This window comes from Oncorhynchus nerka, linkage group LG12 (genome assembly GCF_034236695.1).
Source record: "Oncorhynchus nerka isolate Pitt River linkage group LG12, Oner_Uvic_2.0, whole genome shotgun sequence".
Lineage (NCBI taxonomy): Eukaryota > Metazoa > Chordata > Actinopteri > Salmoniformes > Salmonidae > Oncorhynchus > Oncorhynchus nerka.
In genome coordinates, this window is record NC_088407.1 from 220,114 (window position 1) to 247,914 (window position 27,801).

Below are 27,801 nucleotides of genomic sequence, written 5' to 3' on the forward strand. Positions count from 1 at the left end.
ATGAGAAACGGTTTGATGAAGAATGTAAAAACCTAAAAAAAGAAATTGAGAAACCAAACAAAAACACAGAACCAGAAAACCTGAGACACACCTTCACTGGGGTGAATCACTAAAACCTGAGACACACCTTCACTGTGGTGAATCACTAAAACCTGAGACACACCTTCACTGTGGTGAATCACTAAAACCTGAGACACACCTTCACTGGGGTGAATCACTAAAACCTGAGACACACCTTCACTGGGGTGAATCACTAAAACCTGAGACACACCTTCACTGGGGTGAATCACTAAAACCTGAGACACACCTTCACTGGGGTGAATCACTAAAACCTGAGACACACCTTCACTGGGGTGAATCACTAAAACCTGAGACACACCTTCACTAGGGTGAATCACTAAAACCTGAGACACACCTTCACTGGGGTGAATCACTAAAACCTGAGACACACCTTCACTGGGGTGAATCACTAAAACCTGAGACACACCTTCACTGGGGTGAATCACTAAAACCTGAGACACACCTTCACTGTGGTGAATCACTAAAACCTGAGACACACCTTCACTGTGGTGAATCACTAAAACCTGAGACACACCTTCACTGGGGTGAATCACTAAAACCTGAGACACACCTTCACTGGGGTGAATCACTAAAACCTGAGACACACCTTCACTGGGGTGAATCACTAAAACCTGAGACACACCTTCACTAGGGTGAATCACTAAAACCTGAGACACACCTTCACTGGGGTGAATCACTAAAACCTGAGACACACCTTCACTGGGGTGAATCACTAAAACCTGAGACACACCTTCACTAGGGTGAATCACTAAAACCTGAGACACACCTTCACTGGGGTGAATCACTAAAACCTGAGACACACCTTCACTGGGGTGAATCACTAAAACCTGAGACACACCTTCACTAGGGTGAATCACTAAAACCTGAGACACACCTTCACTGGGGTGAATCACTAAAACCTGAGACACACCTTCACTGGGGTGAATCACTAAAACCTGAGACACACCTTCACTGGGGTGAATCACTAAAACCTGAGACACACCTTCACTGTGGTGAATCACTAAAACCTGAGACACACCTTCACTGTGGTGAATCACTAAAACCTGAGACACACCTTCACTGGGGTGAATCACTAAAACCTGAGACACACCTTCACTGGGGTGAATCACTAAAACAATACAGAAAACCTGAGACATACCTTCACTGGGGTGAATCACTAAAACCTGAGACACACCTTCACTGTGGTGAATCACTAAAACAATACAGAAATACACTACGGAAAGAGAAGGAACAGCACGTCAGAAATCAGCTCAATGCAATTGAAGAATCCATAGAATCAAACCACTTCTGGGAGAATTGGAACAAAATGGAGATGTATGGGTAAACTACTTCTCCAATCTTTTTTAATCATATACATGATCAAATACAAATCTTACTTTCAACTATTACAGACGACCAGAACCCACTGGGATTCCAGAACCCACTGGGATTCCAGAACCCACTGGGATTCCAGAACCCACTGGGATTCCAGAACCCACTGGATTCTCCAATTACATTGAATGAACTACAGGACAAAATAAAAACCCTCCAACCCAGAAAGGCCTGTGGTGTTGATGGTATCCTCAATGAAATGATCAAATATACAGACCGTGATTTCCAATTGGCTAAACTTAAACTCTAACACCATCCCACAAACTGGGACATAACACCCAACTGAGACTGTATGCAGAATTCTGCAAAGATATACTCTGTGTACAACGCAAAACTCAAAAAAATGAATGCAGAGCAGAGCTAACATACCTGACTATGTACAGACTCAGTGAGCATAACCTTGCTATTGAGAGGCACCGCCTCAGTCTTCTCTTGAGAGCCAGGCCTATGAGCTCACTGCCCACAAAATGAGGTGGAAACTGAGCTGCACTTCCTAACCTCCTGCTCAATGTATGACCATATCAGAGACACATATTTCCCTCAGATTACACGGATACACAAAGATTTAGAAAATAAGTCAAACTGATAAACTCCCATATCTCCTGGGTGAAATACCACAGTTGCATGATGTGTGGCCCGTTGCCATGACAAAAGGGCAACCAGTGGAGCACAAACATTGTAAATACAGTCGTGGCCAAATGTTTTGAGAATGACACAAATATACATTTTCAAAGTCTGCTGCATCAGTTTGTATGATGGCAATTTGCATATACTCCAGAATGTTATGAAGAGTGATCAGATGAATTGCAATTAATTGCAAAGTCCCTCTTTGCCATGCAAATGAACTGAATCCCCCAAAAACATTTCCACTGCATTTCAGCCCTGCCACAAAAGGACCAGCTGACATGTCAGTGATTCTCTCGTTAACACAGGTTTGAGTGTTGACGAGGACAAGGCTGGAGATCACTCTGTCATGCTGAGTGAGTTTGAATAACAGACTGGAAGCTTCAAAAGGGGCTGCAGGGTAGCCTAGTGGTTAGAGCGTTGGACTAGTAACCGGAAGGTTGCAAGTTCAGATCCCCAAGCTGACAAGGTACAAATCTGTCGTTCTGCACCTGAACAGGCAGTTAACCCACTGTTTCTAGGCCGTCATTGAAAATAAGAATTTGTTCTTAACTGACTTGCCTAGTTAAATAAAATAAAAAGGAGGGTGGTGCTGGGAATCATTGTTCTTCCTCTGTCAACCATGGTTACCTGCAAGGAAACACGTGCCGTCATCATTGCTTTGCACAAAAAGGGCTTCACAGGCAAGGATATTGCTGCCAGTAAGATTGCACCTAAATCAACCATTTATCAGATCATCAAGAACTTCAAGGAGAGCGGTTCATTTGCTGTGAAGAAGGTTTCAGGGCCCGAGAAAGTCCAGCAAGCGCCAGGACCGTCTCCTAAAGTTGATTCAGCTGCGGGATCGGGGCACCACCAGTACAGAGCTTGCTCAGGAATGGCAGCAGGCAGGTGTGAGTGCATCTGCACGCACAGTGAGGCGAAGACTTTTGGAGGATGGCCTGGTGTCAAGAAGGGCAGCAAAGAAGCCACTTCTCTCCAGGAAAAACATCAGGGACAGACTGATATTCTGCAAAAGGTACAGGGATTGGACTGCTGAGGACTGGGGGTAAAGCCATTTTCTCTGATTCCCTTTCCGATTGTTTGAGGCATCCTGAAAAAAGCTTGTCTGGAGAAGACAAGGTGAGCGCTACCATCAGTCCTGTGTCATGCCAACAGTAAAGCATCCTGAGACCATTCATGTGTGGGGTTGCTTCTCAGCCAAGGGACTGGGCTCACTCACAATTTGCCTAAGAACACAATCATGAATAAAGAATGGTACCAACACAACCTCCGAGAGCAACTTCTCCCAACCATCCAGGAACAGTTTGGTGACAAACAAAGCCTTTTCCAACATGATGGAGCACCTTGCCATAAGGCAAAAGTGATAACTAAGTGGCTCGGGGAACAAAACATTGTTATTTTGGGTCCATGGCCAGAAAACTCCCCAGACCTTAATCCCATTGAGAACTTGTGGTCAATCCTCAAGAGGCGGGTGGACAAATAAAAAGCCACAAATTCTGACAAACTCCAGCATTGATTATGCAAGAATGGGCTGCCATCAGTCAGGATGTGGCTCAGAAGTTAATTGACAGCATGCCAGGGCGGATTGCAGAGGTCTTGAAAAAGAAGGGTCAACACTGCAAATATTGACTCTTTGCATCAACTTCATGTAATTGTCAATAAAAGCCTTTGACACGTATGAAATGCTTGTAATTATACTTCAGTATTCCATAGTAACATCTGACAAAAATATCTAAAGACACTGAAGTAGCAAACTTTGTGGAAATTAATATTTGTGTCATTCTCAAAACTTTTGGCCACGACTGTACTACCTATATTTATCTGTTCATTGAATTTCCCTTTCATACTTCAACTACTTGCACGTTGCTACAACACTGGACATAGCCAATAATATAACATTTGAAATGTCCATATTCTTTTAAAACGACAAAGCCCTTTGAATTGAGAGAGAGAGATGGAAAAAGCCCTTTGAATTGAGAGGGAGAGAGAGATGGAGAAATCCCTTTGAATTGAGAGGGAGAGAGAGATGGAGAAATCCCTTTGAATTGAATTGAGAGGGAGAGAGAGATGGAGAAAGCACTTTGAATTGAATTGAGAGGGAGAGAGAGATGGAGAAAGCACTTTGAATTGAATTGAGAGGGAGAGAGAGATGGAGAAAGCCCTTTGAATTGGGAGAGATGGGGGGGGGAAGGAAGGAAGTTTGGGCTGAGCAGCATGAGCCTCTTGCAGAGCAGTATTGCTTAAACACAGGTTTCATTGAAATGAATGGGAGCGTCTCACACTCTGCAAAAGTTACGGCCCAGAAGAAGAAGAAGAAGTAGAAGGCCTGTTAGGGTTAGGGTTATAGTTTAGAGTCTTACATTGAGAGGGAAGTAGTCTCTGAAGTGTTTCCAGACGCTCCAGTTCCGAAGCCACTCTGACCTCCGACCCCCGCTGGTGGGTGTGTCCCTGTCCAGATACAGCCAACCAGCATACAGCGCCGCCAGAACCCACCAATCAGAGACGCACAGCAACACATACCCTGCTAGACAACACTGGGCTGGGGGATGAGGGGGGAATAGGGCAGACATGTTATTGGTCAGTTACTCGCTGGGGGAGGGGAAATAAGGCAGACATGTTATTGGTCAGTTACTCGCTGGGGGGGAAATAAGGCAGACATGTTATTGGTCAGTTACTCGCTGGGGGAGGGGAAATAAGGCAGACATGTTATTGGTCAGTTACTCGCTGGGGGGGAGGGGAAATAAGGCAGACATGTTATTGGTCAGTTACTCGCTGGGGGGGAGGGGAAATAAGGCAGACATGTTATTGGTCAGTTACTCGCTGGGGGGAGGAGGAAAATAAGGTCACATGTTTGATAAAGGAGAGCAGAGAGCAAATGTGTTGTGTGTGTGTGTGTGTGTGTGTCTGTGTGTGTGTGTGTCCATTCTCACCCACACATACCCCCTCCCCTGTTCCCTCACAAGGTGACCCCAGCTTCACTACAGAGACAAAGGTAATGCATGGTCTGCATTGGAAGCACAGCGGTGATATTGTCTCATTCAACAGACTCTGGGAGGTACATGGTGCTGTGGTACAGAGCTCTATTTGACCTCTGGGAGGTACATGGTGCTGTGGTACAGAGCTCTATTTGACCTCTGGGAGGTACATGGTGCTGTGGTACAGAGCTCTATTTGACCTCTGGGAGGTACATGGTGCTGTGGTACAGAGCTCTATTTGACCTCTGGGAGGTACATGGTGCTGTGGTACAGAGCTCTATTTGACCTCTGGGAGATGCGACCGGCTCGCTCCGGGTTGGAGCGAGCCGGTCGCATCCGCGCTTCGGTCTGCAGGTTGTATAACTTTTTCATTACATTTCATTACATTTCATTATAGTACAATGGTCTGATTTGTCTAATCTTAGCAATTTCTTCTTAGCTAGCTACATAGTCGTCGTTGTATCAAAGATAATTGCGTAATTATCGTATTTCGTCGTCTCCCATCTGCCCAACACGTTCACCGTCTACCGTAGCACTGTAGTAACTATCACACTCAACTGAACGACTTGATTAGTGTTTTTTATTTTATTTTATTTTACCTTTATTTAACCAGGCAAGTCAGTTAAGAACAAATTCTTATTTTCAATGACGGCCTGGGAACAGTGGGTTAACTGCCTGTTCAGGGGCAGAACGACAGATTTGTACCTTGTCAGCTCGGGGGGTTGAACTTGCAAACTTCCGGTTACTAGTCCAACGCTCTAACCACTAGGCTACCCTGCCGCCCCAAGTGTAGTGTTAGCTAGCTACATAGTTGTCTTTGCTGTCTTCGTATCCAAGATAATTGTGTAGTTAGAGTGTGTAGTCTTAGAGTGATTATCTTAATTTACCGAGGTTAGCTAGCCAGCTATTTTGTCGTCCTTAACGTAGGAGACACTCCTAGCTAGCCAATAGCCAGCCAACGTCTACTGAATAGAACTTTCGCATTCCGGTCGCATTCCGCTTCGCTCCACAGGTAGTATCATATTTTCATTTCATTTCATTACAGTCCCAACGGTGTGATTTGTTTGATCGTAGCTAGCTACATAGCCGTCTTTGTTTCAAAGATAATTGTGTAGTCTAGAGCGATTTTCTAGGTTAGCTAGCCAGCTATTGTCGTTCTCCTAACGCAACGTAACGTAACCAACACTGCTAGCTAGCCAGCTTGTCCCCGAAAAGCAGCATTGTAGAAACTTCACACTCAACGGAACGACTTGATTAGGGTAGTGTCAACAACGCAGCTAGCCTACCTCAGCAGTACTGTATCATTTGAATCATTTTAGTCAATTAGATTCTTGCTACGTAAGCTTAACTTTCTGAACATTCGAGACGTGTAGTCCACTTGTCATTCCAATCTCCTCTGCATTAGCGTAGCCTCTTCTCTAGCCTGTCAACTATGTGTCTGTCTATCCCTGTTCTCTCCTCTCTGCACAGACCATACAAACGCTCCACACCGCATGGCCGCGGCCACCCTAATCTGGTGGTCCCAGCGCGCACGACCCACGTGGAGTTCCAGGTCTCCAGTAGCCTCTGGAACTGCCGATCTGCGGCCAACAAGGCAGAGTTCATCTCAGCCTATGCCGCCCTCCAGTCCCTAGACTTCTTGGCTCTGACGGAAACATGGATCACCACAGACAACACCGCTACTCCTACTGCTCTCTCTTCGTCCGCCCACGTGCTCTCGCACACCCCGAGAGCTTCTGGTCAGCGGGGTGGTGGCACCGGGATCCTCATCTCTCCCAAGTGGTCATTCTCTCTTTCTCCCCTTACCCATCTGTCTATCGCCTCCTTTGAATTCCATGCTGTCACAGTTACCAGCCCTTTCAAGCTTAACATCCTTATCATTTATCGCCCTCCAGGTTCCCTCGGAGAGTTCATCAATGAGCTTGATGCCTTGATAAGCTCCTTTCCTGAGGACGGCTCACCTCTCACAGTTCTGGGCGACTTTAACCTCCCCACGTCTACCTTTGACTCATTCCTCTGCCTCCTTCTTTCCACTCCTCTCCTCTTTTGACCTCACCCTCTCACCTTCCCCCTACTCACAAGGCAGGCAATACGCTCGACCTCATCTTTACTAGATGCTGTTCCTCCACTAACCTCATTGCAACTCCCTCCAAGTCTCCGACCACTACCTTGTATCCTTTTCCCTCTCGCTCTCATCCAACACTTCCCACACTGCCCCTACTCGGATGGTATCGCGCCGTCCCAACCTTCGCTCTCTCTCTCCCCGCTACTCTCTCCTCTTCCATCCTATCATCTCTTCCCTCTGCTCAAACCTTCTCCAACCTATCTCCTGATTCTGCCTCCTCAACCCTCTCCTCCCTTTCTGCATCCTTTGACTCTCTATGTCCCCTATCCTCCAGGCCGGCTCGGTCCTCCCCTCCCCCTCCGTGGCTCGACGACTCATTGCGAGCTCACAGAACAGGGCTCCGGGCAGCCGAGCGGAAATGGAGGAAAACTCGCCTCCCTGCGGACCTGGCATCCTTTCACTCTCTCCTCTCTACATTTTCCTCCTCTGTCTCTGCTGCTAAAGCCACTTTCTACCACTCTAAATTCCAAGCATCTGCCTCTAACCCTAGGAAGCTCTTTGCCACCTTCTCCTCCCTCTTGAATCCTCCTCCCCTCCCTCCTCCCTCTCTGCAGATGACTTCGTCAACCATTTTGAAAAGAAGGTCGACGACATCCGATCCTCGTTTGCTAAGTCAAACGACACCGCTGGTTCTGCTCACACTGCCCTACCCTGTGCTCTGACCTCTTTCTCCCCTCTCTCTCCAGATGACATCTCGCGTCTTGTGACGGCCGGCCGCCCAACAACCTGCCCGCTTGACCCTATCCCCTCCTCTCTTCTCCAGACCATCTCCGGTGACCTTCTCCCTTACCTCACCTCGCTCATCAACTCATCCCTGACCGCTGGCTACGTCCCTCCCGTCTTCAAGAGAGCGAGAGTTGCACCCTTCTGAAAAACCTACACTCGATCCCTCCGATGTCAACAACTACAGACCAGTATCCCTTCTTTCTTTTCTCTCCAAAACTCTTGAACGTGCCGTCCTTGGCCAGCTCTCCCGCTATCTCTCTCAGAATGACCTTCTTGATCCAAATCAGTCAGGTTTCAAGACTAGTCATTCAACTGAGACTGCTCTTCTCTGTATCACGGAGGCGCTCCGCACTGCTAAAGCTAACTCTCTCTCCTCTGCTCTCATCCTTCTAGACCTATCGGCTGCCTTCGATACTGTGAACCATCAGATCCTCCTCTCCACCCTCTCCGAGTTGGGCATCTCCGGCGCGGCCCACACTTGGATTGCGTCCTACCTGACAGGTCGCTCCTACCAGGTGGCGTGGCGAGAATCCGTCTCCTCACCACGTGCTCTCACCACTGGTGTCCCCAGGGCTCTGTTCTAGGCCCTCTCCTATTCTCGCTATACACCAAGTCACTTGGCTCTGTCATAACCTCACATGGTCTCTCCTATCATTGCTATGCAGACGACACACAATTAATCTTCTCCTTTCCCCCTTCTGACGACCAGGTGGCGAATCGCATCTCTGCATGTCTGGCAGACATATCAGTGTGGATGACGGATCATCACCTCAAGCTGAACCTCGGCAAGACGGAGCTGCTCTTCCTCCCGGGAAGGACTGCCCGTTCCATGATCTCGCCATCACGGTTGACAACTCCATTGTGTCCTCGTCCCAGAGCGCTAAGAACCTTGGCGTGATCCTGGACAACACCCTGTCGCTCTCAAATAACATCAAGGCGGTGGCCCGTTCCTGTAGGTTCATGCTCTACAACATCCGCAGAGTACGACCCTGCCTCACACAGGAAGCGGCGCAGGTCCTAATCCAGGCACTTGTCATCTCCCGTCTGGATTACTGCAACTCGCTGTTGGCTGGGCTCCTGCCTGTGCCATTAAACCCCTACAACTCATCCAGAACGCCGCAGCCCGTCTGGTGTTCAACCTTCCCAAGTTCTCTCACGTCACCCCGCTCCTCCGCTCTCTCCACTGGCTTCCAGTTGAAGCTCGCATCCGCTACAAGACCATGGTGCTTGCCTACGGAGCTGTGAGGGGAACGGCACCTCAGTACCTCCAGGCTCTGATCAGGCCCTACACCCAAACAAGGGCACTGCGTTCATCCACCTCTGGCCTGCTCGCCTCCCTACCACTGAGGAAGTACAGTTCCCGCTCAGCCCAGTCAAAACTGTTCGCTGCTCTGGCCCCCCAATGGTGGAACAAACTCCCTCACGACGCCAGGACAGCGGAGTCAATCACCACCTTCCGGAGACACCTGAAACCCCACCTCTTTAAGGAATACCTAGGATAGGATAAAGTAATCCTTCTCACCCCCTTAAAAGACCTAGATGCACTATTGTAAAGTGGCTGTTCCACTGGATGTCATAAGGTGAAAGCACCAAATTTGTAAGTCGCTCTGGATAAGAGCGTCTGCTAAATGACTTAAATGTAAATGTAAATGTAATGCATGGTGCTGTGGTACAGAGCTCTATTTGACCTCTGGGAGGTACATGGTGCTGTGGTACAGAGCTCTATTTGACCTCTGGGAGGTACATGGTGCTGTGGTACAGAGCTCTATTTGACCTCTGGGAGGTGCATGGTGCTGTGGTACAGAGCTCTATTTGACCTCTGGGAGGTACATGGTGCTGTGGTACAGAGCTCTATTTGACCTCTGGGAGGTGCATGGTGCTGTGGTACAGAGCTCTATTTGACCTCTGGGAGGTGCATGGTGCTAGGGTTAGAGGGTTACACTATACAACCATAACCACTGATCTAGGACCAGTCCTAACCTGATCCATTAAATACTAACCTAACCACTGATCTAGGACCAGTCCTAACCTGATCCATTAAATACTAACCTAACCACTGATCTAGGACCAGTCCTAACCTGATCCATTAAATACTAACCTAACCACTGATCTAGGACCAGTCCTAACCTGAACCATTAGATACTATACCAATTTACAGATGCCAGGTCATGAAGGAAGGCTTGCTCATTAAAGTGTTTTAGCGTCTATGACAAATCAGGACAGGACGTTTCACTGAGCAGCCGTTACGAACACAGTGTGTAAAACAGTAATCACTAAGATAATTACAGAAAACACCAGACTGATACCTATCAGGATTATTTGTGAGGATAACGTCGAGGAGAGAAGCCTTTTCTGGGTGTTTGGAGTCATACCTTGTGGGATTGGTGATAATCTGAGAAAGATTTAGGGAGTCCCATTGCCTTAGGACTTGGTTAGGTAGTTTAAGCCCGTCCCAGTTTAGGTCACCTAGCAGGACAAATTCAGACTTCGTGTAAGGGGCCAGGAGAAAGCTTAGGGCAGGGTAGGGTACAGGCCAGTGCTGATGGAGGACGATAGCACCCAGCAACAGTAAACAAAGAGCTATTTGAAAGTTCAATGCTTAAAACCAGCAAATCAAATTGTTTGAGGACAGACTTGGTGGAGACAACCGAGCACTGAAGGTGATCCTTGGTAAAGATTGCCACTCCCTCACCTTTGGAAGATCTGTCTTGCTGAAAAAGGTTATAACCAGAAAGGTCAAAATCAGTATTCAAAACACTCTTCCTGAACCACGTCTCAGTAGTGACCAACATTATTGGAGCTGGAGCTGTGAACCAACACTTTAAATTTTTTATTTTACCTTTATTTAACTATCAGTGAAGCAGTGAAGCAGATAGAGCACAAGTCAGAATTGGGGCTAGCAACAGTAGATGGGCCAGGGTGTACATGCACATTTCCAGATATCATCAACAGTAATATAATCAGGGCACGGCAGAGGACAGGGAGAGCTCTGCAGTGTTGATTTATGACACCTGAATGTGTATCAGATGGCAACAAGGTCATATTATACAGCAATTTCATCAGGTAACATGAACACAAAGCCGGCGAGAGGTGGTTAGAATAGGATGGGAGGACAAAAGTCTGTGTAACCAATAGAGAGTCAGAGTCCTCAGTGTGGAACAAACAGTCTGTCCCACGGTCGGGTAAAGACAGTCTGTGTAACCAGACCAGGGAGAGAGGGGAGTGTGGTGGCGGTACCTGTACCAGACAAGAGGAAACAGGAGAGGGCAGACAGTAAACAGAGAGGGGTGAGTGTGGTGGAGGTACCTGTACCAGACAGGGGGAGACAGACCAGGGAGAGAGGGGAGTGTGGTGGGGGTAGCTGTACCAGACAGCGGGAGACAGACCAGGGAGAGAGGGGAGTGTGGTGGAGGTAGCTGTACCAGACAAGAGGAGACAGGAGAGGGCAGACAGTAAACAGAGAGGGGTGAGTGTGGTGGAGGTAGCTGTACCAGACAGGAGGAGACAGACCAGGGAGAGAGGAGAGTGTGGTGGGGGTAGCTGTACCAGACAGCGGGAGACAGACCAGGGAGAGAGGGGAGTGTGGTGGAGGTAGCTGTACCAGACAGGGGGAGACAGACCAGGGAGAGAGGGGAGTGTGGTGGGGGTAGCTGTACCAGACAGGAGGAGACAGGAGAGGGCAGACGGTGAACCTGTCTTTTAATCAGGGGACTCCATCTCCTGTCCATTTATTTTTCAATCTCTTTTTCCATTTTTAAATTAAATATACCTTCCGGTAACCAGCCTCACTGAATGTGACACGGATCCGCAATTTTTTGTTAGACCCTATAGCCAAAACTTTCATCAGAAGGTAGTCAGCTAATTAGCTACTAGCTAGTTACTAGCTATTTAATCATCGTTAGCCACTGCTAGTGGCCTTTACCCTCTGCTCAGGCACCAGCCGTTTTTTTCGCCTGGATAATACCTGCCAGCCTCTGACTGTTTTTCTGATTCCTGCGAACCATTGATCATCACAGCTAGCTATCTTCAACTGAGTGACCCAGCCCAGAAGCTAGCCCTGAGCCAGGCGCATCTCCCGGCTAGCAAACAAAATTCCCAAAACTACAATAACTCTCGCCATCTTGCCCTGCCCCTTCGTCGACACGGCGCCACAACTGGTCCGCAGATGTAATTCCATCAGCTGTGCCTTCAACCGACCTTTGCCAGACGACGGAGCAGACGCTTCTGCTTACCCCGCGTGCTAGTGTAGCAATGCCTACCTAGCTGCTTCCCTGTTCCTTCTATTGGCTGCATAGCTGATGCCTGCTGGACTGTTCATTTATCACGGTACTTCACTTTGTTTCTTTGTTTATCTGTTGGCCCCAGCCTCCAACTCAGGCCCTGTGTGTAGTTAACCGACCCGCTCTGTCCATTCATTTTACCTGTGTGTAGTTAACCGACCCTCTCTGTCCATTCATTTTACCTGTGTGTAGTTAACCGACCCTCTCTGCCCATTCATCGCCATTTTACCTGTGTGTAGTTAACCGACCCGCTCTGCCCATTCATCACCATTTTACCTGTTGTTGTTGACTTAGCTAGCTCTCCCAATCAACACCTGTGGTTGTTTTATACCTCGCTTTATGTCTCTCTCAAATGTCAATATGCCTTGATAAGTATCTTAAACAACAGTATATTTTGTTTTAGTTTACTGCGGAGCCCCTAGTCCCACTGTACATGCCTGAGACTCCTTTGTCCCACCTCCCACACATGCGGCGACCTCACCTAGTAGAACCAGCATTCCCAGAGATGCAACCTCTCTTATCATCACTCAGTGCCTGGGCTTACCTCCACTGTACCTGCACCCAACCATACCCCTGTCTGTACATTATGCCATGAATCTATTCTACCACACCCAGGATTCTGCTCCTTTTATTCTCTGTCCCCAACGCACTAGACGACCAGTTTTGATAGCCTTTAGCCGTACCCTCATCCTACTCCTCCTCTGTTCCTCGGGTGATGTGGAGGCTAACCCAGGCCCTGCGCGTCCCCAGGCACCCTCATCCTACTCCTCTGTTCCTCGGGTGATGTGGAGGCTAACCCAGGCCCTGCGTGTCCCCAGGCACTCATTTGTTGACTTCTGTAATCGAAAAAGTCTTGGTTTCATGCATGTTAACATCTGAAGCCTCCTCCCTAAGTTTGTTTTACTCACTGTTTTAGCACACTCCGCCAACCCCGATCTCCTTGCCGTGTCTGAATCCTGGCTTAAGAAGGCCACCAACAATTCTGAGATGTCAATACTGAACTACAACATTTTCCGTCAAGATAGAACTGCCAAAGGGGGAGGAGTTGCAATCTACTGCAGAGATAGCTTGCAAAGTTCTGTCATACTTTCCAGGTCTATACCCAAACAGCTCGAACTTCTAATTTAAAAAATGAATCTCTCCAGAAATAAGTCTCTCACTGTTGCCGCCTGCTACCGACCCCCCTCAGCTCCCAGCTGAGCCCTGGACACCATATGTGAATTGATTGCCCCTCATCTATCTTCAGAGTTCGTTCTGTTAGGTTACCTAAACTGGGATATGCTTAACACCCCAGCAGTCCTACAATCTAAGCTAGATGCCCTCAATCTCACACAAATTATCAAGGAACCCACCAGGTACAACCGTAATTACATAAACATGGGCACCCTCATTGATATCATCCTGACCAACTTGCCCTCCAAATACACCTCTGCTGTTTTTAAATCAGGATCTCAGCGATCACTGCCCCATTGCTATGCATCTGCTATGGGTCCGCGGTCAAGCGACCACCCCTCATCACTGTCAAACGCTATATAAAACACTTCTGCGAGCAGGCCTTTCTAATCGACCTGGAAGGATATTGACCTCATTCCGTCAGTAGAGGATGCCTGGTCGTTCTTTAAAAGTGCTTTCCTCAACATCTTAAATAAGCATGCCCCTTTCAAAAAATGTAGAACAAAGAACAAATATAGCCCTAGGTTCACTCCTGACCTGACTGCCCTTGACCAGCACAAAAACATCCTGTGGCGGATGGCAATAGCATCAAACAGTCCCCGCGATATGCAACTGTTCAGGGAAGTCAGGAACCAATACACACAGTCAGTCAGGAATGCAAAGGCCAGCTTTTTCAAACAGAAATTTGCAGCCTGTAGCTCAAACTCCAAAAAGGTTTGGGACAGTGTAAAGTCCATGGAGAACAAGAGCACCTCCGCCCAACTGTCCACTGCATTGAGGCTAGGCGACATGGTCACCACCGATAAATCCATGATAATGGAACATTTCAATAAGTATTTCTCTACGGCTGGCCATGCTTTCCTCCTGGCTACCACAGCCAAAAGCTCCATCCCCCTCACAGCTAACTACCTCGAAACTACTTGCCCGAGCCTCCCCAGCATCTTCTTCACCCAAATCCAGATAGCTGATGTTCTGAAAGAGCTGCAAAACCTGGACCCCTACAAATCAGCTGGGCTCGACAATCTGGACCCTCTCTTTCTAAAATTATCTGCCACCATTGTTGCAACCCCTATAACCAGTCTGTTCAACCTGTTTTTCCTTTCTTCTGAGATCCCAAAAGATTGGAAAGCAGCCGCGGTCATCCCCCTCTTCAAAGGGGGTGACACTCTAGACCCAAACTGTTACAGACCTACATCCATCCTGCCCTGCCTTTCTAAGGTCTTTGAAAGCCAAGTTAATAAACAGATCACTGACCATTTCGAATCCCACCGTACCTTCTCCGCTGTGCAATCCGGTTTCCGAGCTGGTCACGGGTGCACCTCAGCCACACTCAAGGCACTAAATGATATCGTAACCGACATCAATAAAAGACAGTACTGTGCAGCAGTCTTCATCGACCTGGCCAAGGCTTTCGACTTTGTCAACCACCGTATTCTTATTGGCAGACTCAATAGCCTTGGTTTCTCAAATGACTGCCTCACCTGGTTCACCAACTACTTCTCAGATAGAGTTCAGTGTAAAATCGGAGGGCCTGTTGTCCAGACCTCTGACAGTCTCTATGGGGGTGCCACAAGGTTCAATTCTCAGGCCGACTATTTTCTCTGTATATATCAACGATGCCGCTCTTGCTGCGGGTGATTCCCTGATCCACCTCTACGCAGACAACACCATTCTGTATACATCTGGCCCTTCTTTGGCCATTGTGTTAACTAACCTCCAAACGAGCTTCAACGCCATACAACACTCCTTCCGTGGCCTCCAACTGCTATTAAACGCTAGCAAAACCAAATGCATGCTTTTCAACCGTTCGCTGCCTGCACCCGCACGCCATACAGGGTGGGGAGGATATACAGGGTGGGGGGGGATATACCTGGTGGGGGGGATATACAGGGTGGGGGGGATATACGGTAGGTAAATTGGGTGGGCTATTTACCGATAGACTATGTACAGCTGCAGCGATCGATTAGCTGCTCAGATAGCAGATGTTTGAAGTTGGTGAGGGAGATAAAAGTCTCCAACTTCAGTGATTTTTGCAATTCATTCCAGTCACAGGCAGCAGAGAACAGGAACGAAAGGCGGCCAAATTAAGTGTTGGCTTTAGGGATGATCAGTGAGATACACCTGCTGGAGCGCGTGCTACGGGTGGGTGTTGCCATCGTGACCAGTGAACTGATAAGGCGGAGCTTTACCTAGCATGGACTTGTAGATGACCTGGAGCCAGTGGGCCTGGCGACGAATATGTAGAGAGGGCCAGCCGACTAGAGCATACAGGTCGCAGTGGTGGGTGGTATAAGGTGCTTTAGTAACAAAACAGATGGCACTGTGATAAACTGCATCCAGTTTGCTGAGTAGAGTATTGGAAGCTATTTTGACATCGCCGAAGTCGAGGATCGGTAGGATGGTCAGTTTTACTAGGGTAAGTTTGGCGGCGTGAGTGAAGGAGGCTGTGTTGCGGAATAGAAAGCCAACTCTAGATTTGATTTTAGATTGGAGATGTTTGATTTGAGTCTGGAAGGAGAGTTTACAGTCTAGCCAGACACCTAGGTACTTATAGATGTCCACATATTATAGGTCGGAACCATCCAGGGTGGTGATGCTAGTCGGGCGTGCGGGTGCAGGCAGCGAACGGTTGAAAAGCATGCATTTGGTTTTACTAGCGTTTAAGAGCAGTTGGAGGCCACGGAAGGAGTGTTGTATGGCGTTGAAGCTCGTTTGGAGGTTAGATAGCACAGTGTCCAAGGAAGGGCCGGAAGTATACAGAATGGTGTCGTCTGCGTAGAGGTGGATCAGAGAATCGCCCGCAGCAAGAGCAACATCATTGATATATACAGAGAAAAGAGTCGGCCCGAGAATTGAACCCTGTGGCACCCCATAGAGACTGCCAGAGGACCGGACAACATGCCCTCCAATTTGACACACTGAACTCTGTCTGCAAAGTAATTGGTGAACCAGGCAAGGCAGTCATTAGAAAACCGAGGCTGCCGATAAGAATATGGTGATTGACAGAGTCGAAAGCCTTGGCCAGGTCGATGAAGACGGTTGCACAGTACTGTCTTTTATCGATGGCGGTTATGATATCATTTAGGACCTTGAGCGTGGCTAAGGTGCACCCGTGACCGGCTCGGAAACCAGATTGCACAGCGGAGAAGGTACGGTGGGATTCGAGATGGTCAGTGACCTGTTTGTTGACTTGGCTTTGGAAGACCTTAGATAGGCAGGACAGGATGTATATAGGTCTGTAACAGTTTGGGTCCAGGGTGTCTCCCCCTTTGAAGAGGGGGATGAATGCGGCAGCTTTCCAATCCTTGGGGATCTCAGACGATATGAAAGAGAGGTTGAACAGGCTGGCAATTGGGGATGCGACAATGGCGGCGGATAGTTTCAGAAATAGAGGGTCCAGATTGTCAAGCCGGGCTGATTTGTACGGGTCCAGGTTTTGCAGCTCTTTCAGAACATCTGCTATCTGGATTTGGGTAAAGGAGAACCTGGAGAGGCTTGGGCGAGTAGCTGCGGGGGGGGCGGAGCTGTTGGCCGAGGTTGGAGTAGCCAAGAGGAAGGCATGGCGTGCCGTTGAGAAATGCTTGTTGAAGTTTTCGATAATCATGGATTTATCGGTGGTGACCGTGTTACCTAGCCTCAGTGCAGTGGGCAGCTGGGAGGAGGTGCTCTTGTTCTCCATGGACTTTACAGTGTCCCAGAACTTTTTGGAGTTAGAGCTACAGGATGCAAATTTCTGCCTGAAGAAGCTGGCCTTGGCTTTTTTGACTAACTGCGTGTATTGGTTCCTGACTTCCCTGAACAGTTGCATATCGCGGGGACTATTGCAGTCCGCCACAGGATGTTTTTTGTGCTGGTCGAGGGCAGTCAGGTCTGGAGTGAACCAAGGGCTGTATCTGTTCTTGGTTCTGCATATTTTGAAACGGAGCATGCTTATCTAAAATGGAGAGGAAGTTACTTTTAAAGAATGACCAGGCATCCTCAACTGACGGGATGAGGTCAATATCCTTCCAGGATACCCGGGCCAGGTCGATTAGAAAAGCCTGCTCGCAGAAGTGTTTTAGGGAGCGTTTGACAGTGATGAGAGGTGGTCGTTTGACTGCGGATTCGTAGCGGATACAGGCAATGAGGCAGTGATCGCTGAAATCCTGGTTGAAGACAGCGGAGGTGTATTTGGAGGGCCAGTTGGTCAGGATGACGTCTATGAGGGTGCCCTTGTTTATAGATTTAGGGTTGTACCTGGTGGGTTCCTTGATGATTTGTGTGAGATTGAGGGCATCTAGCTTAGATTGTAGGACTGCCGGGGTGTTAAGCATATCCCAGTTTAGGTCACCTAACAGAACAAGCTCTGAAGCTAGATGGGGGGCGATCAATTCACAAATGGTGTCCAGGGCACAGCTGGGAGCTGAGGGGGGTCGGTAGCAGGTGGCAACAGTGAGAGACTTATTTCTGGAGAGATTCATTTTTAAAATGAGTAGTTCGAACTGTTTGGGTATGGACCTGGAAAGTATGACATTACTTTGCAGGCTATCTCTGCAGTAGACTGCAACTCCTCCCCCTTTGGCAGTTAATCTTGACGGAAAATGTTATAGTTAGGTATGGAAATCTCAGAATTTTTGGTGGCCTTCCTAAGCCAGGATTCAGACACGGCAAGGACATCAGGGTTAGCAGAGTGTGCTAAAACAGTGAGTAAAACAAACTTAGGGAGGAGGCTTCTGATGTTGACATGCATGAAACCAAGGCTTTTTCGATCACAGAAGTCAACAAATGAGGGTGCCTGGGGACATGCATGGCCTGGGTTTAACTCCACATCACCCGCGGAACAGAGGAGGAGAAGTATGAGGGTGCGGCTAAAGGCTATCAAAACTGGTCGCCTAGAGCGTTGGGGACAAAGAATAAAATGAGCATATTTCTGGGCATGGTAGAATATATTCAGGGCATAATGCGCAGACAGGGGTATGGTGGGGTGCGGGTACAGCGGAGGTAAGCCCAGGCACTGGGTGATGATAAGAGCAGGCATCAGCTATGTAGTCAAGTGATCACAGTGTCCAGCAGGCATCAGCTATGTAGCCAAGTGATCACAGTGTCCAGCAGGCATCAGCTATGTAGCCAAGTGATCACAGTGTCCAGCAGGCATCAGCTATGTAGCCAAGTGATCACAGTGTCCAGCAGGCATCAGCTATGTAGCCAAGTTTACAGCAAGGATCTGGTGGAGTATTGGGCTCTAGCCGTGTATGAGTGGGGTTCGGGTGATCAGCTGAATAGCCCGGGAAGTGGGCCTCAGGGATAGCTTCGGTACTGCGTGCAAGCTAGCTGTGAAGATCAGAAGTAGTGGTCCAGGGATTACGGCAGGAATCCGGCGTTGTTGTGGAGAGACAGTTATCCAGGCAAAAAAAAAACTGGCTGGCTGTGCAGATGGTAAAAGCCGCTAGCAGTGGCTAACAATGACTAAATAGCTTGTAGCTAGTATGCTGGTTAGCTTCTGGAGGTTCTTGAATGTGTTCTAAAAATTCAAAATAATAGCGATTCCGTATCACATTGGGTGAGGCAGGTTACCGGAAGGTATAATCAAATTAAAAATCGAAAAGAGATTGAAAATAAATATGGGTCTGGTGAGTGGATTTTGATTTTATTACTTTTTTTTATTTAGTAAATATTTTATTAACTATATTTCTTGAACTGCATTGTTGGTTAAGGGCTGGTCAGTCAGCATTTCACTGTGAGGTCTACAGACCTGTTGGTTAAGGGCTGGTCAGTCAGCATTTCACTGTGAGGTCTACACCTGTTGGTTAAGGGCTGGTCAGTCAGCATTTCACTGTGAGGTCTACACCTGTTGGTTAAGGGCTGGTCAGTCAGCATTTCACTGTGAGGTCTACAGACCTGTTGGTTAAGGGCTGGTCAGTCAGCATTTCACTGTGAGGTCTACACCTGTTGGTTAAGGGCTGGTCAGTCAGCATTTCACTGTGAGGTCTACACCTGTTGGTTAAGGGCTGGTCAGTCAGCATTTCACTGTGAGGTCTACACCTGTTGGTTAAGGGCTGGTCAGTCAGCATTTCACTGTGAGGTCTACACCTGTTGGTTAAGGGCTGGTCAGTCAGCATTTCACTGTGAGGTCTACACCTGTTGGTTAAGGGCTGGTCAGTCAGCATTTCACTGTGAGGTCTACACCTGTTGGTTAAGGGCTGGTCAGTCAGCATTTCACTGTGAGGTCTACACCTGTTGGTTAAGGGCTGGTCAGTCAGCATTTCACTGTGAGGTCTACACCTGTTGGTTAAGGGCTGGTCAGTCAGCATTTCACTGTGAGGTCTACACCTGTTGGTTAAGGGCTGGTCAGTCAGCATTTCACTGTGAGGTCTACACCTGCTGGTTAAGGGCTGGTCAGTCAGCATTTCACTGTGAGGTCTACACCTGTTGGTTAAGGGCTGGTCAGTCAGCATTTCACTGTGAGGTCTACACCTGTTGGTTAAGGGCTGGTCAGTCAGCATTTCACTGTGAGGTCTACACCTGTTGGTTAAGGGCTGGTCAGTCAGCATTTCACTGTGAGGTCTACACCTGTTGGTTAAGGGCTGGTCAGTCAGCGTTTCACTGTGAGGTCTACACCTGTTGGTTAAGGGCTGGTCAGTCAGCATTTCACAGTAAGGTCTACACTGTTGGTTAAGGGCTTGTCAGTCAGCATTTCACTGTGAGGTCACCTGTTGGCACCTGTTGAATACGGCTGCTAGAATCCTGACTAGAACCAAAAAATTTGATCATATTACTCCAGTGCTAGCCTCTCTACACTGGCTTCCTGTCAAAGCAAGGGCTGATTTCAAGGTTTTACTGCTAACCTACAAAGCATTACATGGGCTTGCTCCTACCTATCTCTCTGATTTGGTCCTGCCGTACATACCTACACGTACGCTACGGTCACAAGACGCAGGCCTCCTAATTGTCCCTAGAATTTCTAAGCAAACAGCTGGAGGCAGGGCTTTCTCCTATAGAGCTCCATTTTTATGGAACGGTCTGCCTACCCATGTCAGAGACGCAAACTCGGTCTCAACCTTTAAGTCTTTACTGAAGACTCATCTCTTCAGTGGGTCATATGATTGAGTGTAGTCTGGCCCAGGAGTGGGAAGGTGAACGGAAAGGCTCTGGAGCAACGAACCGCCCTTGCTGTCTCTGCCTGGCCGATTCCCCTCTTTCCACTGGGATTCTCTGCCTCTACCCTGTTACGGGGCTGAGTCACTGGCTTACTGGGGCTCTCTCATGCCGTCCCTGGGGGTGCGTCACCTGGGTGGGTTGATTCACTGTTGTGGTCGGCCTGTCTGGGTTGGCGCCTCCCCCTTGGGTTGTGCCGTGGCGGAGATCTTTGTGGGCTATACTCGGCCTTGTCTCAGGATGGTAAGTTGGTGGTTGAAGATATCCCTCTAGTGGTGTGGGGCTGTGCTTTGGCAAAGTGGGTGGGGTTATATCCTTCCTGTTTGGCCCTGTCCGGGGTGTCCTCGGGTTGGGGCCACAGTGTCTCCTGACCCCTCCTGTCTCAGCCTCCAGTATTTATGCTGCATTAGTTTATGTGTCGGGGGCTAGGGTCAGTTTGTTATATCTGGAGTACTTCTCCTGTCCTATTCGGTGTCCTGTGTGAATCTAAGTGTGCGTTCTCTAATTCTCTCCTTCTCTCTTTCTTTCTCTCTCTCGGAGGACCTGAGCCCTAGGACCATGCCCCAGGACTACCTGACATGATGACTCCTTGCTGTCCCCAGTCCACCTGGCCATGCTGCTGCTCCAGTTTCAACTGGCCTGGGCCCTAGGACCATGTCCCAGGACTACCTGACATGATGACTCCTTGCTGTCCCCAGTCCACCTGGCCATGCTGCTGCTCCAGTTTCAACTGTTCTGCCTTACTATTATTCAACCATGCTGGTCATTTATGAACATTTGAACATCTTGGCCACGTTCTGTTATAATCTCCACCCGGCACAGCCAGAAGAGGACTGGCCACCCCACATATGCTCTCTCTAATTCTCTCTTTCTTTCTCTCTCTCTCGGAGGACCTGAGCCCTAGGACCGTGCCCCAGGACTACCTGACATGATGACTCCTTGCTGTCCCCAGTCCACCTGACTGTGCTGCTGCTCCAGTTTCAACTGTTCTGCCTTATTATTATTCGACCATGCTGGTCATTTATGAACATTTGAACATCTTGGTCATGTTCTGTTATAATCTCTACCCGGCACAGCCAGAAGAGGACTGGCCACCCCACATAGCCTGGTTCCTCTCTAGGTTTCTTCCTAGGTTTTGGCCTTTCTAGGGAGTTTTTCCTAGCCACCGTGCTTTTACACCTGCATTGTTTGCTGTTTGGGGTTTTAGGCTGGGTTTCTGTACAGCACTTTGAGATATCAGCTGATGTACGAAGGGCTATATAAATAAATTTGATTTGATTTGATTTGTTGGTTAAGGGCTTGTCAGTCAGCATTTCACTGTGAGGTCTACACCTGTTGGTTAAGGGCTGGTCAGTCAGCATTTCACTGTGAGGTCTATACCTGTTGGTTAAGGGCTGGTCAGTCAGCATTTCACTGTGAGGTCTACACCTGTTGGTTAAGGGCTGGTCAGTCAGCATTTCACTGTGAGGTCTACACCTGTTGGTTAACCTGTTGCTTCTACTTGGGACGCTTGCGTCCCAACTAGAGCTCTGGAAATGCAAATGCGCTACGCTAAATGCTAATAGTATTAGTTAAAACTCAAAAGTTCATTAAAATACACATGCAGGGTATCGAATTAAAGCTACACTCGTTGTGAATCCAGGCAACAAGTCAGATTTTTAAAATGCTTTTCGGCGAAAGCATGAGAAGCTATTATCTGATAGCATGCAACACCCCAAAAGACCCACAGGGGACGTAAACAAAATAATTAGCATTTCGGCGTTACACAAACCGCACAATAAAATAGAAAACATTCATTACCTTTCACCATCTTCTTTGTTGGCACTCCTAGATGTCCCATAAACACTATTTGGGTCTTTATTTCGATTAAATCGGTCCATATAAAGCCTAGATATCGTTATATGTAGACTGTGTGATAAACGAAAAAAACATCGTTTCAAAACGTAACGTCATTTTTAAAATTCAAAAAGTCGACGATAAACTTTCACAAAACACTTCGAAATACGTTTGTAATGCAACTTTAGGTATTAGTAAACGTTAATAAGCGATAAAATTCATCAGGAGGCGATGTAAAGATCATTAGCTGTCCGTCTGGAAAAATGTCCGGCTAGAAACTCAACGAAAATATCCGGTCCTAGACCGGATGAGATACGGTGTCCTGCATGTGTTTGACCAAGAAAAAAGTTGAAGGGAAATGACAAGACTCTAGACACCGTGTGGAAGCTGTAGGTACTGCAACCTCAGTCAATTAATTGTGGTTCACCTTTATCAATGGGTTCAAGTAGCGCATGGATATATTTTCCCATTTTCAGTGATCAGTTTTTCCTGTGCTTTTCGATGTAAATGCCGTTCTGGTAAAGCCACAGCAGTGATTTAACCAGTTTTTTAAACGTCTGAGTGTTTTCTATCCACACAGACTAAGCAAATGCATATACTATATTCCTGGCATGAGTAGCAGGGCGCTGAAATGTTGCGCGATTTTTAACAGAATGTTCAAAAAAGTAGAGGGTCGACTTAAGAGGTTAACTAACCTCCAAACAAGCTTCAACGCCATACAACACTCCTTCCGTGGCCTCCAACTGCTATTAAACACTAGCAAAACCAAATGCTTTTCAACTGTTCGTTGCCCGCACCCGCCCGCCCGACTAGCATCACTACTCTGGACGGTTCTGACCTAGAATACACGGACAACTCCAAATACTTAGGTGTCTGGTTAGACTGTAAACTCTCCTTCCAGACTCATATCAAACTTCTCCAATCCAAAATCAAATCTAGAATCGGTTTTCTATTTCACAACAAAGCCTCCTTCACTCACGCCGCCAAACTTACCCTAGTAAAACTGACTATCCTACCGATCCTCGACTTCGGCGATGTCATCTAAAAATGAGCTTCCAATACTCTACTCAGCAAATTGAATGCAGTCTATCACAGTGCCATCCGTTTTGTTACCAAAGCACCTTATACCACCCACCACTGTGACCTGTATGCTCTAGTCGGCTAGCCTTCGCTACATATTCGTCGCCAGACCCACTGGCTCCAGGTCATCTACAAGTCTATGCTAGGTAGAACTCCACCTTATCTCAGCTCACTGGTCACGATAACAACACCCACCCGTAGCACGTGCTCCAGCAGGTATATCTCACTGGTCATCCCCAAAGCCAACACCTCCTTTGGCCGCCTTTCCTTCCAGTTCTCTGCTGCCAGTGACTGGAACAAATTGCAAAAAAAAAAACACACAAAAAAAATAAAAAAATCACTGAAGCTGGAGACTTACATTTCCCTCACTAACTTTAAACATCAATCCATCTGTAATTAGCCCACCCAATCTACCTACCGCATACCCATATGGTTTTTATTTACTTTGCTTCTCTTTTGCACACAGTATCACTACTTACACACCATCATCTGCTCATCTATCACGCCAGTGTTAATCTGCTAAAATTGTAATTACTTCGCTACTATGGCCTATTTATAGACCTTTTTTTTCATAGTGTTATTGACTGTACACTTGTGTATTCCATGTGTAACTGTGTTGTTGTTTGTGTTGCGCTCCTTTGCTTTATCTTGGCCAGGTCGCAATTGTAAATGGGAACTTGTTCTCAACTAACCTACCTGGTTAAATAAAAGGTTAAATATATTTTTTTATAAAAAAATCTTTCTCCAAGTTGAAATGAATTGGCTAGCTAGCTAATGTTAGCTAGCAGGAATCTTCTTAGCTAGCAAGTTAGAGTTCAAACATTATCAGTAGCAAGCTGGCTAACATTACATCCTATCAAACTTTATCGTCAGGTGCCACATTAGCTATGTAAATCTTCCTCTCCATGACATTACTTCAGATTAGGGAGAGGCTGTGTATTTAGCGAGCTACATCACATTACCCAGTAGGGAGAGGCTGTGTATTTAGCGAGCTACATCACATTACCCAGTAGGGAGAGGCTGTGTATTTAGCTAGCTACATCACATTACCCAGTAGGGAGAGGCTGTGTATTTAGCTAGCTACATCACCCAGTAGGGAGAGGCTGTGTATTTAGCGAGCTACATCACATTACCCAGTAGGGAGAGGCTGTGTATTTAGCTAGCTACATCACATTACCCAGTAGGGAGAGGCTGTGTATTTAGCTAGCTACATCACATTACCCAGTAGAGAGAGGCTGTGTATTTAGCTAGCTACATCACATTACCCAGTAGGGAGAGGCTGTGTATTTAGCTAGCTACATCACATTACCCAGTAGGGAGAGGCTGTGTATTTAGCTAGCTACATCACATTACCCAGTAGGGAGAGGCTGTGTATTTAGTGAGCTACATCACATTACCCAGTAGGGAGAGGCTGTGTATTTAGCTAGCTACATCACCCAGTAGGGAGAGGCTGTGTATTTAGCGAGCTACATCACATTACCCAGTAGGGAGAGGCTGTGTATTTAGCGAGCTACATCACATTACCCAGTAGGGAGAGGCTGTGTATTTAGCTAGCTACATCACATTACCCAGTAGGGAGAGGCTGTGTATTTAGCTAGCTACATCACATTACCCAGTAGGGAGAGGCTGTGTATTTAGCTAGCTACATCACATTACCCAGTAGGGAGAGGCTGTGTATTTAGCTAGCTACATCACATTACCCAGTAGGGAGAGGCTGTGCATTTAGCTAGCTACATCACATTACCCAGTAGGGAGAGGCTGTGCATTTAGCTAGCTACATCACATTACCCAGTAGGGAGAGGCTGTGCATTTAGCTAGCTACATCACATTACCCAGTAGGGAGAGGCTGTGTATTTAGCTAGCTACATCACATTACCCAGTAGGGAGAGGCTGTGTATTTAGCTAGCTACATCACATTACCCAGTAGGGAGAGGCTGTGTATTTAGCGAGCTACATCACATTACCCAGTAGGGAGAGGCTGTGTATTTAGCTAGCTACATCACCCAGTAGGGAGAGGCTGTGTATTTAGCGAGCTACATCACATTACCCAGTAGGGAGAGGCTGTGTATTTAGCTAGCTACATCACATTACCCAGTAGGGAGAGGCTGTGTATTTAGCTAGCTACATCACATTACCCAGTAGGGAGAGGCTGTGTATTTAGCTAGCTACATCACATTACCCAGTAGGGAGAGGCTGTGTATTTAGCTAGCTACATCACATTACCCAGTAGGGAGAGGCTGTGTATTTAGCTAGCTACATCACATTACCCAGTAGGGAGAGGCTGTGTATTTAGCTAGCTACATCACAGTATCACAGCTAGCAGACCACACCTTGTTGTCTCTGGGTAATTAGACATAACTGTAAAATATTACACTGACCCAGGTTGAACCTGGCCTTTGCCCGTCATCGGGCGAAAGCGGGAAGGGAAGAGCGCCCTTCCCAAATCCAACAGTAATCTGGTGCAAAACATGCCTTCACGGCGCCCGGGCGAGATGAATCGAACCCCCTCATTGGTAAACATGCCTTCACGGCGCCCGGGCGAGATGAATCGAACCCCCTCATTGGTAAACACGCCTTCACGGCGCCCGGGCGAGATGAATCGAACCCCCTCATTGGCACGGTGCCCGGGCGAGATGAATCGAACCCCCTCATTGGTAAACACGCCTTCACGGCGCCCGGGCGAGATGAATCGAACCCCCTCATTGGCACGGTGCCCGGGCGAGATGAATCGAACCCCCTCATTGGTAAACACGCCTTCACGGCGCCCGGGCGAGATGAATCGAACCCCCTCATTGGTAAACATTGGAACGCAAGTAATCCAGGCCCAACCCATCCATACAATTCCCGACTCAATTCCAAATATAGTTTTGGACAACACTGATTTTATGACCAATATTATCCAATTAACACTTTGTAGTCAATTTTGCCACTATAATGAATTACTCATATTAATACCACATAGTTTATACCTGAAAAGTTGATTCTAGGAGGCAGTATAATGGGTTAGTCAGATCTATTGGCAATTCACAGTTTGACTATTTACTCTATTTGCAACAAACTGATTGATCGATCCTTGAGAACATCACAACACTCTCAGCTAATCTCCAACACACAGAGAGAGAGACTCAACCAGTGAAGAACAAACACTATTGTAAATAAAACCTGTTTATTTATTTTCCCTTTTGTACTTGAACTATTTGCACATCATTACAACACTGTATATATCCTATATCCTACATAATATGACATTTGAAATCTCTTCAAAATTATTTTGGAACTTTTGTAAGTGTAATGTTTACTGTACACATTTTGTTAATTTCACTTTTGTTTATATATTTCACTTGCTTTGGCAATGTAAACATATGTTTCCTACGCCAGTAAAGCCCTTAAACTGAAATTGACTCACCTAGCGCAAGGAAAGAGAAGACCCACTGCAGCACCGCGGCTGTCTGGAGTCTCCTCCGCAGCGGGATGTTCAGCGGAGCGAACAGGATCTTCATCTCGGGAAACACACGACCTTTCCGGCTACAAGGTTTTAATCTACCTGGTCCCGTTCTGTCTGTCTGGCTGCGGGTGAGAGAGAACAAGTTGTTGTTTTGACTGATAGCTCCTAATTGTCTGCAACAAAGTTCTGAAACGCACGGGTCAGGCTCGTGCAGCACCGTGAAAGTTCCGTTATCAACGTTACTCGGTTGTTGCTGGTTTTTAGTTAACCTTTCTAGTTTCAGTGACGGAGTTAATATCTGCAAACGAACTTTAGAAATTAACTAATTGAACAAGTCACCTGCAAGAGAACTCTCCAACCCACGTCACGACCTTCTTCCCGGAATGGAACCGTGTCAACCAATCAAAGGAGAGGAGAGGTCGGGAGGACAGATTTATACCAGAATAATAATAAATAGTAGTTTAAACTCTAGTTATTTATAATAATAATAATAGTAGTAGACCGAAACTCTAGTTATTTATAATAATAAGTAGTAGTAGACCTAAAGTCTAGTTATTTATAATAATAGTAGACCTAAACTCTAGTTATTTATAATAATAGTAGTAGTAGTAGACATAAACTCTAGGTATTTATAATAATAATTAGTAGCTTAAACTCTAGTTATTTACAATAATAGTAGGCCTAAACTCTAGTTATTTATAATAATAAGTAGTAGACCTAAACTCTAGTTATTTATAATAATAATAGTAGTAGTAGCCCTAAAGTCTAGTTATTTATAATAATAATAATAGTAGTAGTAGCCCTAAAGTCTAGTTATTTATAATAATAGTAGACATAAACTCTAGGTATTTATAATAATAATTAGTAGCTTAAACTCTAGTTATTTATAATAATAATAATAGTAGTAGATCTAAACTCTAGTTATTTATAATAATAATAGTAGTAGAT

The 27,801-nt window shown here is 46.9% G+C and overlaps 1 protein-coding gene across 4 annotated transcripts in view; it reads right to left on the reverse strand.

The window, feature by feature from the left end:
* The window catches only part of mogat3a (monoacylglycerol O-acyltransferase 3a), a 41,083-nt gene extending 13,829 nt beyond the window's left edge, over positions 1–27,254 (reverse strand). For 2 of the 4 annotated variants that reach the window (XM_065025099.1, XM_065025096.1), the window contains exons 1-2: positions 26,815–27,184; positions 4,440–4,618 (exon numbers count right to left, since the gene is read on the reverse strand). In XM_065025099.1, the coding sequence (XP_064881171.1) occupies positions 4,440–4,618; positions 26,815–26,908 (273 nt within the window). In that variant the 5' untranslated portion in view covers positions 26,909–27,184. The other 2 variants (XM_065025097.1, XM_065025098.1) reach the window with 2 other exon arrangements.
* Between the last annotated feature and the right edge of the window lie 547 nt (positions 27,255–27,801).